Source organism: Thalassophryne amazonica, chromosome 6, assembly GCF_902500255.1.
Source record: "Thalassophryne amazonica chromosome 6, fThaAma1.1, whole genome shotgun sequence".
NCBI lineage: Eukaryota > Metazoa > Chordata > Actinopteri > Batrachoidiformes > Batrachoididae > Thalassophryne > Thalassophryne amazonica.
In genome coordinates, this window is record NC_047108.1 from 36,703,822 (window position 1) to 36,719,399 (window position 15,578).

The window sequence follows — 15,578 nt, forward strand, 5'->3', positions numbered from 1 at the left end:
AATGTTTGGAGAAATGGCCTGGTGTTATCCTGCACCGAAGAAGCACTTCTGATCGGCTTAGATTCAATTTGAACCATCAGTTGATTGGCAAATGCTGACAATAAGAGCTCAGTAGTGCTCTCAACAGTGCTTTCAGCAGGCAGAGAGCAAGTAATGCAATCTTACAACGCTCGCACACTTCTGCATGCACATACACACATATACACACACACACAAAAACCCTTTAACATGAACTTTCGTTAAGGAAAAAAAAACCTTTATATCGTGCACAGAGACAATAGCGGGTCCAGTCTTCTGCAGCCCGGCAATTCAGCTCCACATCCTGTCAAGTGTTTGAAATCAACCTCATAACACCACACACCCACTCCTGAATTGTGCTTTCCACCTCAGAGAATATCACATGTAGACCTTTCAACAGCTCACTAGTGAAGACAAATTGCCAGCTTGTTTGGGGAGAGGGGCCTCCAGAGAGTGATTCATATTAATGGCTGGCTTGTGGTGGAGAGCGGCCTGCATATGCAAGGTCCATTAGCAGGTTAGGCTGAAGTGTGTGACCTGGCAGTGCCACCGTCAGCTGCACTCACCACGGGGAGGGCGGGAGACAGGGCATTTAGAGATACAGGTGCAGGAGTGCATGTGGAATAATACCCTGAAGTATGGTATGCCATCTGAAATTTGACAGAGGAAAATCTACATAAACATAGCAAAATTGTCATTATATTATATTTAAAAAATGGTAATAAGCATTTACTTTTACCGTAAAATGATCAGCACCTGTTGTCATTATTTAATAAAAGGGGTTTCAGAGTGTATGGATTAATAAATATGATGTTTTGAATACATAATTTATTATCAGAGGGGCGCCGGTGTAACAGGAGTCAATAGCAAGCCTTGAACTTTTGCCCAGCATGTGACCTGATGCTTCTGTCTGATTGGCCTCCTCAATTTTGCCTGAGGGGCGCACAGAACTGCACCTCGCACACTCCCATTTTTATTCACAGCGAATTGTATTGCTTTAATGTTTCTTTTCCTGATGTAACTGGACAATTAGTGCTGTCAATCATATACACATCGTCACTGTGATGTCTGAAAATTATGTCCGCAGGCAGAGAAGCCGGGTCCGGCAACATTTGTTAATAAATGTTCGCTGTGTTCTCATGTAGCTCGTTATATCTTCCTTGGAATAATCCAGTTCAGTTTCTGTAGACACAGTCACCACAGCAGATGTTATTTACTCATGTTCAGTGATCGTAAGAGGTGCTTCTCCACTTTGAAAAGAATCAAAATATGTCTCAGATACACCATGAACTCAGACAGGTTGAATGCACTGACCATGCTATCAACTGAAAAGAAACTGATGACAGAGATGATGAACTTTAATCAGAGAATCTTCGAGAAATTTTCAGTCAATTTTCATGCCAAAACAAAAACTGGAAAAACTTTGAGGGACTGTCCAATGGGAGCAGCCAAAAGCAAAAGATGCCTTATATTTGCCAGTTGAAAGGTGTAGAAATTGATGCCATTAAACACAGCATAAAATACATGGCAGTTGTCCTTGTGCAAATGCCAATACTTAATACAAGCAACACATACAAGCATGAGCAGTGGAGCCTGAATTTTAAATCAAGCAAGAAGGAGCAGTAGAAGGAAAATTACAGTGAATGAGACATTCAAAATCAAATCTGTTCAGAGCATGACTTCTCGAAAATTATTGTGATTGTCTTTCAGTTGCTCACTAGGTGAGGAACATAGCTTGGACACTTTTAGCATGCATGAATACTCAAGCAGTATGAAATTGGCCAGTGTATCAAGCTTGAGTGAGACATGTATCCATGGAGACTCAGGCATTGACGATGCAAGCAATGGTGCCCAACTGCAGCTATTGTTGGCCTCTCTGTGGTAGCACTGGCCCCGAAAGCTCCAGGATTCAGTCACAGTTTCATAATAAGAATAAACATTACCATTATTCTACAGTGATTTTCTGCTTTTATGGATTCATAATGTCTGATGGTGATTTCATTCCTGTGCATCACCTCATTGCTGAAGCCAACAGGAAGTGATGACAGTGCAAAGGCTGCAGGGCCGTCAGCTCTGCAGCTTTGGCATCTCAGCAGTCTTGGGCATTTGTTGAACTGTGACAGGAGCCTACAGAGGACCAGGTGACACCATATTGAAGGCTTAAGCATTTAACATGTTTTAGAATCTTAGAGTATATCTATCACAAAGTCAGGGAGAGATGAATCTGTTGTCAGCTATTTATCACATTCAGAAGACACTTGTTGTTGGAGGTGTACTGTACATCAATGATATAGGAGAGGGTATAACAACCTCCATTTGGCTTTTTGCTGATGACTGCGTCCTGTATTGGCCTATCAGATCACCAGCTGATGTTCATAGTCTGCAGACTGATTTGACCTCTCTTGAGATCTGGTCCCACACCACATGGAGGACAACCTTTAATATCAGCAAATGCAAGAAGTTGTCCATCACTTGAAAACGACATCCTTACAGTGCTAGATACAAAATTGACAACAAATTGCTGTCTGATGTATCCCACAATCCTTATCTTGGGGTTGAATTCCAGCATGGCCTTAAGTGGGATCAAACTATTTAGAACGTCTCCTCAAAGGCCAGTGGTGTACTAAGTGTTTTGCAGAGGAATTTGAATTGAATAATTGAATAATTGAATAAGCTTTATTGTCATTGTATAAAAAACACAATGAAATGTTGTTCGGCAACCCCCCTGTGCAGCAGCTCCCTCACAGATAAATTACAATATACAATAGACTATCACATATAAAATATATAGTCTGTTAAAAACTCAGTATAAATAAGATAATGAATATTAAATACATATTTTAAAGAATAAAACAGTGGATGGAATATCCGGTGCAATAATAAAAACAGTGCAGTGTAATCCCCAGTGCGATACAAGTAGTCAATATTCTTCTAAAAGTCTTTTCACAGCCATTGGGAAAAAGCTGTCCTTCAGTCTGTTTGTGCGGGCTCGGTTAACCCGGAGCCTGCCAGACGGGAGGATGGAGAAGAGGGAGTGTCCCGGATGGTAGGGATCATTCGTGATCTTTGTGGCCCGTCCGAGAAGGCGTTTTGAGTAAATCTCAGCCAGGGATGGGAGCGGGCAACCGATGATCCGCTGAGCTGTTTTAATCACTCGCTGAAGCTGTTTCTTCTCAGATGCGGTGCAGCTGGCGTACCACACCGTACATCCATATGTGAGTACGCTCTCGATGGTGCAGCTGTAGAAATTCTTCAACAGAGGCGGAGGCAGCTTGTCCTTTTTCAATGTTCTTAGGAAAAATAGGCGTTGCTGGGCCTTTTTAACCATATGATTGGTATTGGCTGTCCAGCCAACTTCCTCAGAGATGTGTAGTCCTAGGAACTTGAATTCTTGGACACATTCCACCTGTTCCCCTTTGATCATCAGAGCATGGTGAGGTGTAGCCTCATGTAGTCATCCTGCCCACCTATGGTGAAGGAACAGGTATACTTCACACTAGTACGGCCACACTGAGAGTATGCAAGTGCTTCTTGGGACCTTTATTTCATTAAAGACTAGGCTAAGCTTGAAATGGTCCAGCGTCAAGGAACCAGGTTCATTTGTAATGAATATGGGAGGGAACCAGGAATTATTACCAAGCGCACTTGGGAGTGGCAGCCACTGGAGCATAGGAGGGAAGTAAGGCGACTTGTTATGCTGTACAAGATAATCAACAAACAAGTTGTAGCGCCTTTGCCAAAGTACATTCTGCCTGTTTCCTGTATTAGGTGGGTACTTGCTAGCCTAAATTACAGTCCATAGCCTAGCATGTAGTTGGATTGAAAATTTACTCTTTTTTTAATTCATCTTTTTGACAATATAATGTATGCTGCTGATGTATTAATCTGGTAGTGTTGAATTGTTTGTTTGTTTCCCAGCCTGACCAGAAAATCATTAAGGGAACTTGGGCAAGGCCCTTAATCCCCTAGTAGCTCCCGGTGTGTAGTGAGAGCCTTATATGGTGGCACCCTGACATCGGGGTGAATGTGAGGCTTATTGTAAAGCGCTTTGAGCATCTGATGCAGATGGAAAAGTGCTATATAAATGCAGTCCATTTGCAATGGTTACAACAGGTCTTGAAAGAAGTAAATTTTCACCAATTTTACATTCCTGTTCATTTTGTGAATAAGACGTTGTGTTCACCAGTGTGACTATACACTAAAATGGTTATATCATAGAGGGTTTAAAGGCAAAACACCTACTGAGATGTCAGTGACATATTGGTGGTTAGCTGTTGGAAGTTTGAACGCAAACAGTTTTGCCAGAAAAAGCGTGTTGTTTCTACTAATGGTGTTCACTCATCCTGCAAATGTACACATAATGTGATCAGGTACACAGATCTTGTAGGCTATCCTGATGTCTTAATTACCGTAACGGTCTTGATGCGACCACTGCCCCTGGTGCAGCTCCAGCCAGATCGGTTGAACAGAAGACTGCAGACCTCCCCCTCCATGCAGGGAGCCATCTCACACCACTGACGGCTCCTCACGATTCGCGCTATGAGGGTGAGAGACAAAAAGGCAAGTTCGACTGTTAGTGGGAAGAAGGAGGGAAATGCTTCAGAATTTCACCTTTTCCAGAAACAAGTATGCCCTTAAAATGCATCATCAGACAGGGAAAATATCTACATGGTATGTAGAGGTTCTAGGAGCCTTCTTACTGTAATTATGTTCATAAGGCAGCATCAGACAGGAGGAGTTGGCAGAAATAAAAAAAAAATGATGCACAATGCACTGTTCTAGTCTGCCCAACCCAATTTCATTGTATTTGTGCACAGTTCTGGATAGGGATGGGTATCGAGAACCGGTTCCTTTCGGGTATCGTTAAGAAATGATTCGATCCACCGACATCAATAAGCTTTTTGCTTAACGATTCTGTTATCAGTCCTTCAGAGTGGCCGTTGTTTTGAGGGGTGTTTGTCAGGAAAATTATAATTTCTCTACATTGATTACAGACCCTGCAGCAGCTCCGTAATCAACTTTTCTGCAGCGCGGCTTTGCTTTGAACCTTGAACCAATCGAAGCAGTGGTTCGCAGATTGAAGCAGTGCTTCGATCTATTGCTTCGTTTAGTCTTTCGTTTGCTTAATTTTCCCCCGCTAAAAGCATAAAGAGCATACGTCTGTGAGTATTATTTACCTTTTTTATGTTAAACCGACCTGTTATGGTCTTCTGAAATAGTTGATAGATGTATTTTATAACTTAACAACAGGAGCGATGCTAACGCGTTAGCATGTCTATGGCATTTTCAATGTTAAAATTTAGCATTAAGCAGTTGCAGCTGTCATCACGTTCGGGTGCATTTGTTTTCAAATTGTAATATTTTTTAAATTTATTTTTGTTTATATATTAATAATCTAATGATTATTATATACAATATATACTTATTATATACAATTTTAGAGAAAGAGACAAAAAGAACCTGAATAGAAACACAACAGAAAATATAAAACCAACTAACAATGAAATACATAAATAAATAAATACATACATACATACAGAAATAAATAAGTGTTTCCTGTGAACCCCGAGTGACTCTTACACCTCCATTTCATCCCTGTCTTATGTACGTTTAATGACAGTTTGTTTCGGTCAAACAATATTTTCAGTGTGTTCATTTCTTCAGTGATTTCCTCCAGAACTATCTGCCAAACTAGAAAACTACTGCATCTAGTAAGAGCAGAATACTACTGGAATGAATCTGAATAAGGAAAGTTGTTGTTTTTTTCTCACTAAATGGATGCTGCACTGACTCCAGTTTATCATCTGGAATAGTCCCAGATTACATTTCAGAGTTTCTAGAATTGAAATATTTTTGTGCAGGTGGTGTTTGGGGGGTAATTTTGGGTTTCAGCTTTTTTTGTTTTTCACCACTTTCATCCCTGAATATGTGAAATCGTGAGTCACTTTTGTGCGGATTAAAGTTACTAACAGGGACTCCTGTCTTGTTGCGAGAAAGAAACGAGAATCATCCTCCGTTCTGTTCACACAGCTCCAAATGCTGCGCCGCTCTGTGTCAAGTCAAGTTAGAACGATAGAGTCCAGTCGGAATTAATAACTTCAAATCAAAATAACCGTTTTGTTTATTTTTATTTGTGTCCATATATATATATATATATATATATATATATATATATATATATATATATATATATATATATATATATATATATATTGTCAGGATGTGCTTTTTTTAAAGAAAGAAACAGAAGATGTCTGGGTGGAATGTGAAATTCTTCTAGCTTTGAATATTCTGCTTTTACCATGGGCCATCAATTTTAATAATCTCCATAGTCCAGACTTGGAGAAATTCATGGTCTAACCTACAGTCTGGCTTATATCTCTGAGGTTGCTGCTGAGGTCAATGTGCTCCATAGCTTTTCCTGCAATTAAACACTGAATCATATTATGACACAATTTAGCACACACTGTTGCATGTTATTGTGACAACCTCACACACAAGCCAACTGCACACAACGCGATCAGACACATCACACACATGTCTTCGGAAAAACATGATCTTTTTTTTTTTTAAGTCAGATTCCAGGGACTTACCTAAGGTGGATTGTACCACCATTACAGGGGAGGGGATAAAGATAATGCTGACTACAGTTAACATATGCAGTCATGTCAGCTATTAACTTCAAATCTGCTAAATCATCAAGGATCCCAGCAGCACAGTCCATGTCCAGACTTTGTTGCTAATCTTCTAGTAGTCTAAACATCTCTCAGGGCCCCTTCACACACAGTGCAAATGTGGCATTAAGTGCGCATGAAGCAGGAATGCAAACCGTGTAATTTTGAAGCTGATTCCAACATCTTGTACACCTGTTGCTACAACTATTTGCGCACAACAGAAGCTGACAAACAGAGTGTGCACTGTGCGAGCCCATCAAACCCTCTCGTGGCAGGTGTCGGCCAAATTCCAGGTGACACGCACGAACATCTAACACGGCTCGCATGGCACTCAGAAAATGTGTGGCCTTTTGCATTCTTGGCATGACAAGAGACTGCAGATAATCATTGTTGTACTGGCAGTGAACTTTGTCTAAGTGCCCCAAGAGTGTGGCTTTGGTGTGTGCACTAAAAACTGACAGGAGGTGAGGCCGCCCACTGAAGCAGCTGTGGAGATCTGTCATTCAGGACATCCCAGCTGAACAGTACTGTGTTTGGATGGACATGAACTAACACCTGACCACTGTGACGCGCGTGTCTGTTTGCTGTCATCAAGTGAACATAAATAAAAACATATGTCACTGTGGCGATGGGCTGCAGCAAGCAAGCACGCACATGCACCGTGCGCACATGGACAGGCTGCCCCCAGGTTGAAACAGACAGTCAGATCATAACATGCAGCAGGCGATCTCACTGTCACATCACCCACATGAGCTCAGTTCCACATGGCGCAGTGTCCTGTGGCGCGCCATCCACAAGACACACGTGTAGGCAGGACACACGCCGGCAGATGTGGACATGAATGAGACGAGCGAACTGCTTCTCATTCATGCCATTTCATTGCTTATAATGCGCCAAATCACAGCAAAAGCCATCTCAAGGCGCCTTGCACGGAACAATTCAACAAAAAATGTAAATAAATAAATTAAAAATTAATACAAAATTTCAAATACATAATTAAAAACAAAGTAAAAAAAATAAAACAGAGTCTTGACTTAAAAATGTCCACGGACTCTGACAGCCTCATGGTCACAGGAAGATTGTTCCACAGTGTGGGTGCACGATGAAAAAAGGCTCTTTGACCTGCTGACTTCTTCTTCACCCTGGGAACACAGAGAGGTCCTGCATCCTGCGACTGCAAAGCCGAGGCCAGCACGTAAAGTTCCACAAGATCAGCCAGATAAGATGGCACCAGTCCATGAACAACTTTATAAGTCAATAACAAAACCTTAAAATCTGCTCTCACAGAGACAGGGAGCCAGTGCAAAGATGCCAAAATGGGTGTGATATGTTCAGACCTTCTGCTACGTGTCAAAAGTCTGGCGGCAGCATTCTGAACCAGCTGAAGACCCCTAATGCTGGAATGTGGTAACCCTGAAAATAGAACATTACAATCTAATCTAGAAGACTAGTCTAGAAGACTCCCCCTCGAACTGCCACCTTATTGTGGTGGGCGAGCTTGCGTACCCGGATGATCCTAGGAGCTATGTTGTCGGGGGCTTCGTGCCCCTGGTAGAGTCTCCCATGGCAAAAAGGTCCGAGGGGACGGGTCAGACTAACGGCAGTTCAGAAGCTCCCATGACCAGTATGAAATCAAGGACCGAGACATCGCCCGGTATGGCGGACCCGGGGCCCCACCCTGGAGCCAGGCCTGGGGTTGGGGCTTGCACGCGGGTGCCTGATGGTCGGTCCTTAGCCCACGGGGCCCGGCCGGGCATGGCCTGAAAGAGTGACGTGGGCTGCCCTTCTGTGGGTTCACCACCTGCAGAGGGGGCCATGGGGGTCGGGTGGAGAGAGGACTGGATGGCGGTCAAGGGCAGATGGCCCAGCGGCCCGGTCTGCGCTCACAGCCTCTGGCTGTCAGGATGTGGAATGTCACCTCACTGGGGGGAAGAAGCCTGAGCTTGTGAGGGAGGTTGAGAGGTACTGACTAGAGATAGTCGGGCTCACCTCCATGCACATCTTAGGCTCTGGTACCCAACTCCTGGAGAGGGGCTGGGCACTCCACTTTTCTGGTGTTGACCACGGTGAGAGGCAGCGGGTTGGGGTAGCATTGCTTATTGCTCCCCAGCTCAGTCATCATGTGTTGGAGTTCACACCGGTGAACGAGAGGGTCGCGTACCTATGCCTTAAAGTCGGGGACAGGTCCCTCACTGTTGTCTCGGCCTACGGGCCGAGCGGCAATACAGAGTACCTGACCTTCTTGGAGTCCCTGTGAGGGGTACTAGCTAGTGCTCCGACTGGGGACTCCATTGTTCTGGGGGACTTCAGCACCCACGTGGGCGGTGACAGTGAGACCTGGAGGGGGGTGATTGGGAAGCACGGCCTCCCCATTCTGAACTCGAGTGGTGGTCAGTTGTTGGACTTCTGTGCTAGCCACAGTTTATCCATCACGAAAGCCATGTTCGAGCACAAGGGTGTCCATAGGTGCACGTGGCACCAGGATACCCTGAGTTGGAGGTCGATGATCGACTTTGTAGTCATATCATCTGACCTTCAGCCACATGTCTTGGACACTTGGGTGAAGAGAGGGGCTGAGCTGTTGACCGATCACCACCTGGTGGTGAGATGGATCCTCTGGGAGGGGAGGAAGCCGGTCAGACTTGGCAGGCCCAAATGTATCATGAGGATCTGCTGGGAACGACTGGCGGAACCCTCTGTTAGTGAGGTCCTCAACTCTCACCTACGAGAAAGCTTTTCCCAGATCCCGGGGGAGGTTGGAGACATGGAGTCCGAGTGGACCATGTTCTCCACCTCCATTGTCGATGCGGCCGCTCATAGCTGTGGTCGCAGGGTCTCTGGTGCCTGTCATGGCGGCAATCCCCGAACCTGGTGGTGGATGCCGGAAGTAAGGGATGCCATCAAGCTGAAGAAGGAGTCCTACTTGTTTTTGTTGGCAGGAGGGACTCTGGAGGCAGCTGACAGGTACCGGCAAGCCAAGCATGCTGCAGCCTGTGCGGTTGCAGAGGCAAAAACTCGGGTCTGGGAGGAGTTTGGGGAGGCCATGGAGGAGGACTATCGGTCGTCCTTGAAGAAATTCTGGCAAACCGTCCGACGCCTCCGGAGGCGGAAGCAGCTTCTCACCAACACTCTCTATGGTGCGGGTGGGGAGCTGTTGACCCTGACTGGGGATGGTGTTGGGCGGTGGAAGGAATACTTCGAGGATCTCCTCAATCCCATAGTCACGTCTTCTGAAGAGGAAGCAGAGACGGGGGACTCAGAGGCGGACTCATCCATTACCCAGGCCAAAATCACAGAGGTGGTCAGAAAGCTCTTCGATGGCAAGGCTCCTGGGGTGGATGAAATCCATCCGGAGTACCTTAAGTCTCTGGATGTTGTGGGACTGTCTTGGTTAACACGTCTCTGCAACATCACGTGGCAGTCAGGGACAGTGTCTCTGGATTGGCAGACCGGGGTGGTGGTCCCTCTGTTTAAGAAGGGGGACTGGAGGGTGTGTTCCAACTACAGTGGGATCACACTCCTCAGCCTCCCTGGTAAGGTCTATTCCAGAGTACTGGAGAGGAGAATTCGACCGATAGTCAAACCTCAGATTCAGGAGGAGCAGTGTGGTTTTTGTCCTGTTCGCGGCACTCTGGACCAGCTCTACACTCTCCATTCGGGTGCTCGAGGGTTCATGGAAGTTCACCCAACCAGTCCACATGTGTTTTGTGGATCTGGAGAAGGTGTTCAACTGTGTCCCTTGAGGCGCCCTGTGGGGGGGTGCTCCGGGAGTACGGGGTCCGGGGTCCTTCGCTAAGGGCTATCCAGTCATTGTATGACCGCTGCAGGAGCTTGGTCCGCATTGTCGGTAGTAAGTCAAGCCTGTTTGCAGTGCACGTTAGCCTCCACCAGGCTGCCCTTTGTCACCGGTTCTGTTCATTACCTTTATGGACAGAATTTCTAGGCACAGTGAGGGTGTAGAGAGGGTCCGGTTTGGGAACCACAGAATCTCGTCTCTGTTGTTTGCGGACGATGTGGTTCTGTTGACTTTGTCAAATCAGGACCTTCAGCGTACACTGGAGCGATTTGCAGCTGAGTGTGAAGCGTCCGGAATGAAAATCAGCACCTCCTAATCTGAGGCCATGGTTCTCGACCGGAAAAAGATGTAGGTCGGTGGAGTGTCCTTGCCTCACATGGAGTTTAAGTATCTTGGGGTCTTGTTCATGAGAGAGTGACGGATGGAGCGTTAGATCGACAGACGGATCGGTGCAGTGTCTGCAGTCATGTGGTTGCTGTATCGGACCGTCGTGGTGAAGAGAGAGCTGAGCAGGGGTGCAAAGCTCTCAATTTACCGATTGATCTACGTTCCGACCCTCACCTATGGTTATGAGATTTGGCTCATGACCGAAAAACAAATCACGAGTACAAGCGGCCGAGATAAGTTTCCTCCGCAGGGTGGCTGGGCCCTCCTTTAGGGATAGGGTGAGGAGCTCGGTCACTCAGGAGGAGCTCGGAGTCGAGCCGCTGCTCCTCCACATCGAAAGGAGTCAGCTGGCGTGGCTCAGGCATCTTTTTCGGATGCTTCCTGGACGCCTCACTGGAGAGATGTTCCGAGCACGTCCCATTGGGAGGAAGCCCTGGGGAAGACCCAGGACATGCTGGAGGGACTATGTCTCGTTGCTGGCTTGGGAATGCCTTGGGGTTCCCCCTGAGGAGCTGTGGGATGTGTGTGTGGATCGGGAGGTCTGGGTGGCTTTGCTTGAGCTGCTGCCCCCACGACCCGACCTTGGATGAAACGGAAGAAAATGGATGGATGGATAATCTAGAATAAACAAAAGCATGAATCAGGGTCTCAGCATCAGCCATAGACAGGATGGGGCGGATCCTCGTTATATTTCGCAGATGGAAGAAAGCAGTCCGAGTAACATCCCTGATGTGGAGGTCAAAAGACAACGTGGGATCAAAAATTACACCAAGGTTCCTCATTTTGTCTGTATGATGGATGACACACAAACCCAGGCCGAGAGGCAGCTGGTCAAACTGATGCCGATGTCTCGCTGGACCAAGAACCATCATTTCAGTCTTATCAAAGTTTAAAAGTAAGAAGTTACTAGACATCCAACTTCTCACTGATAGAAGACAGTCCTCCAGGGATTTTATGGGAGTGAGATTTCCTGCAGTTATCAGCAAGTACAACTGAGTATCATCAGCGTAACAATGAAAGGCAATCCCAAAACTCTGTTGTATATGCCCAAGGGGTGCTACACACAGGGAGAAAAGCAAGGGGCCTAAAATGGATACCCGTGGAACCCCAAATCTCATGTCACTAAGGTTAGAGGTAGTGTTATTATACAAGACACATTGAGAACGATTGGACAGATATGACACCAACCACGCAAGGGCACTTCCAGTAATCCCTAAAAGATTCTCCAACCTATCGACCAAAATATGATGATCCACGGTATCAAACGCACCACTGAGATCTAACAACACCAAAACCGTAGTGCTGTCTGAGTCCATTGCTTGCAGAAGATCATTCACTAATTTAGTGAGTGCTGTCTCTGTGGAATGATATTTTCTAAAAGCAGACTGCAGTGGCTCAAAAAAATCATTCTCAGTGAGGTGGTCCATGAGCTGCCGTGAAACCACCTTTTCTAAAATTTTGGAACAGAATGATAGATTTGATATCGGCCTGTAATTTTTCAATACACTAGGGTCAACATTAGATTTCTTAAGTAATGGTTTAATCACTGCAGATTTAAAACATTTTGGAACAGGTCCAGAGGTTAATGACAGATTGATAATTTCAGTTGGCCCAAGAGTAGACCACAGGTCCTTAAACAATTTTGTTGGTATAGAATCAAATAAACAGGTTATGCTTTTTGTAGATGTCACGAGTTTCGTCAGCACACCTAATGAAATACAACTAAATTCTGTAAATCTAGGTAACTCCTCAGTGGTAGCACCCACCTCCAGGCATGCTGAGATATGCTCAGCCTAATATCTTCAATTTTCTTCTCAAAATAATCCAAGAAATCCTGCGCTGAAAAGCGAGAATGATTAACAGGTGGCTGCCGTTGAATAAGAAATACTACAATGTCAAACAAGAACTCTGAGTTGTTTGTTTTTACTGATCAAATCAGAGTAATAGGTGGCTATAATCTAAAATAGGTGGCTATAATCTAAAATAACATCCCACCACACAAGGCGGAACACCTCTAATTTTGAACTATGCAATTTCCATTCCAAACCTCTAGCCTTCTGCCTGAGGTCATGCAAGTAACCATTGAATCAAGGTGACTGTGCCTTGGGAGGGTGTGGCCCCAAAAGAGGAGGTGCAATCGTATCAAGTGTAGTTTTAAGCGCTAAATTTAAATTATCCGCAAGGCTGTCTACTGATTTAGCATTCTCCAGACTTGAAGCTAAAATATCAGGTAGTCTAGCCTCATGTTCAGTCATAGTTGAGGGTTTAATACGCCACAGTAGTAGACAAGGTTGTTGTTCCACTAAAGGCGGCAGTGTAAATGTAAACATAATAAGTGAAAGGTCTGAGACTATAGATGCGAGAGGCAAGATGTCGATATTTGTGACAGCAAACCCACGTGCCACAACAAGATCCAGGGTATTTCCACCAATATGTGTCGGGTCCTGAATGTATTGCTGGAATCCTAAAGCATCCACAATTTGCATAAATGATTTGCTAAGGAGATCAGAGGGCTTATTTATATGAATATTAAAGTCACCAATAATCAAAATATTATCTGCACTAGTTGATAAACTGGAGATGAATGCACCAAATTCATCTAAGAAATCAGAGTATGGACCAGGGAGCCTATATACAGTGACAAAATAACATACATAGAGTACCACACATTAGTTGAAATGGAACAGACAAAACATGTTTGAGGTGTAGAATTTTAGCTTTAATTTAAACAGTTTAACTGTTAAACAACAGTTTAACAGTCTCCAAATAACACAAAAGTAAGTGGACACATGAAATAGTTATATATAAGTGATATAATAATACGTGTTATTTTAAACACAAGGATTCTTTAGTGTACAAATCATCACTTTTAGAGCCATTTTTATTACCTCCGCCAAGGAGGTTATGTTTTCGGTCGCGTCTGTTGTTAGCAGGGTTACTCAAAAAATCCTCAATGGATTTCAATGAAATGTTTTACCAGGAGTGTATATACACTTGCAGTAACTGATTCAAAAACAGCATAAGTTAAAAACAATAAAATAACAAACAGACTGGAGAGCAGCAGACGAGCAGCCTGACACAACGGCACAGTTTTGGCCAGTATCAGTGACCATGGGTCATCTACAGAGGAACAGATGGATCATATTTGAATTGCCCACTTGATAAGAGGGATTTAATACAATGCAATGTTTTTAAATGGGGCATCATTTTGATTTTTTTAACCCTCTGGGGCCGACGCCAAGCTTTACTAAATTATAAATAACTTTTTAATGATATGAGATAGAAAATAACTTTTTTTTTTGCTGAAAAGTTAACTCCGTGGCCTTTCGAGCCAGCCATCAGCCATCATTGTACTCCTCATAGAAGTTGTGTGATGATGTGTGCAATGTGAATGTCAAATTGGAATTGGTTTACCATCACATGGTTTTCCAAAATCCAATCGTAGGGCAGATTTACCTCACGTGAAAAGCCAAAGATCGTTTTCAAAAGTGATATGTTACTAGTTGGCCCATTTGAATAGCCCCCTGGATGCTGCAATGAGTACATACTATTGGGCTCCAAATGCGACCTGCACCATTACGCACGGCGATCACTGAAAGCAGATGGAGAGCCTCTGATGACAATCTCATGTGCTCAAACAAAGAGTGTGTAACTATCACGATTGCTCCACTAGTTTGCATGTGAATGTTACTGGATAACTCTGTTGCTTTCTCTGCATAAAGAACTGTTTACCATATCAAAATAACAAAACGCATAGACCATTTTGTATATATTGTTCAAAATGTGCATTTGTGTTTATTGTTTGAACCTTTTTGTTGTACAGTCTTTCACACAAGACCTCAAATTACCTTTATGGGGGAGGAGCTGAGTGCTCGATGGAGTAACACGTGTGTTTGGGGGCTCCTGCCGATTTTGTTAAAAATTGTTATTTAAGTGTGCTTTTTCGGGTTTAAACCGAGTGTTTCGACTTTGTTACATTAATAAGTGCCTGAGGACAAACTTCACCATGACAGGAAAAGGAAAATCTCGTACTATCCAAACGCAGCTGAAACCCAGCCCACAGGCTGCTACCTCTGAGCAGCTAACTCAGGATACCGGACCTGCCCTGATTAAGTCTGGTCTGGATGAGGACGCCCTGAAGTATGAGCTGTTGTCTTCCTTAAAAGAAGATATTGCAGGTATAATAAAGAAAGAACTGCAAGAAGTTCTTGGAGACGCACTATCGCCGATTAAAATTGAGTTACAAGCTGTGAAAACACAGCTAGCAAACGACAGCGTTGCTACAGATGCTAAATTGGCTAAGCTAACTAGCACGGTAGGTGAGATGGAGGGGGCGCTTACAGGATACACAGATGACATGGTTGAAATGAAAGCTACCCTAGAATGGCTCACTGCTACTGTTACTGCATTGGAAAATAAATGTGAGGACCTAGAGTCAAGATCCCGCCATCAAAATATTAGGATTATTGGTGTGGCAGAGGGTACCGATACTTGTTCTCCCACGGCCGTGGCTACGCTGCTAAAGGATGCGTTCTCTCTGGACAAAGCGCCGCTCCTGGATGGGTCTCATCGTACTCTTCAGCCCAAGCCCAAACCTGGGGAACGGCCGCACGCTATCGTGTGCAGACTCCATTATTACAAGGACTGTCAGGATATTTTACGACGTGCGAGAGAGTTACAACGGATCAAAGTCGGAGACGTGA

At 44.6% G+C, this 15,578-nt stretch overlaps 1 protein-coding gene across 4 annotated transcripts in view; it reads right to left on the reverse strand.

Moving 5' to 3' along the window:
• Positions 1 to 15,578, reverse strand: part of tafa5l (TAFA chemokine like family member 5, like) — a 423,503-nt gene that overhangs the window by 109,660 nt on the left and 298,265 nt on the right. For all 4 annotated transcript variants that reach the window (XR_004561192.1, XM_034171994.1, XM_034171993.1 and 1 more), the window contains exon 3: positions 4,428 to 4,555. Coding sequence is in view for 3 of the 4 variants with exons in the window: in XM_034171994.1 (XP_034027885.1) it covers positions 4,428 to 4,555 (128 nt within the window). In the remaining variant the exon portion in view is untranslated. The remainder of the gene's footprint in view (positions 1 to 4,427; positions 4,556 to 15,578) is intronic.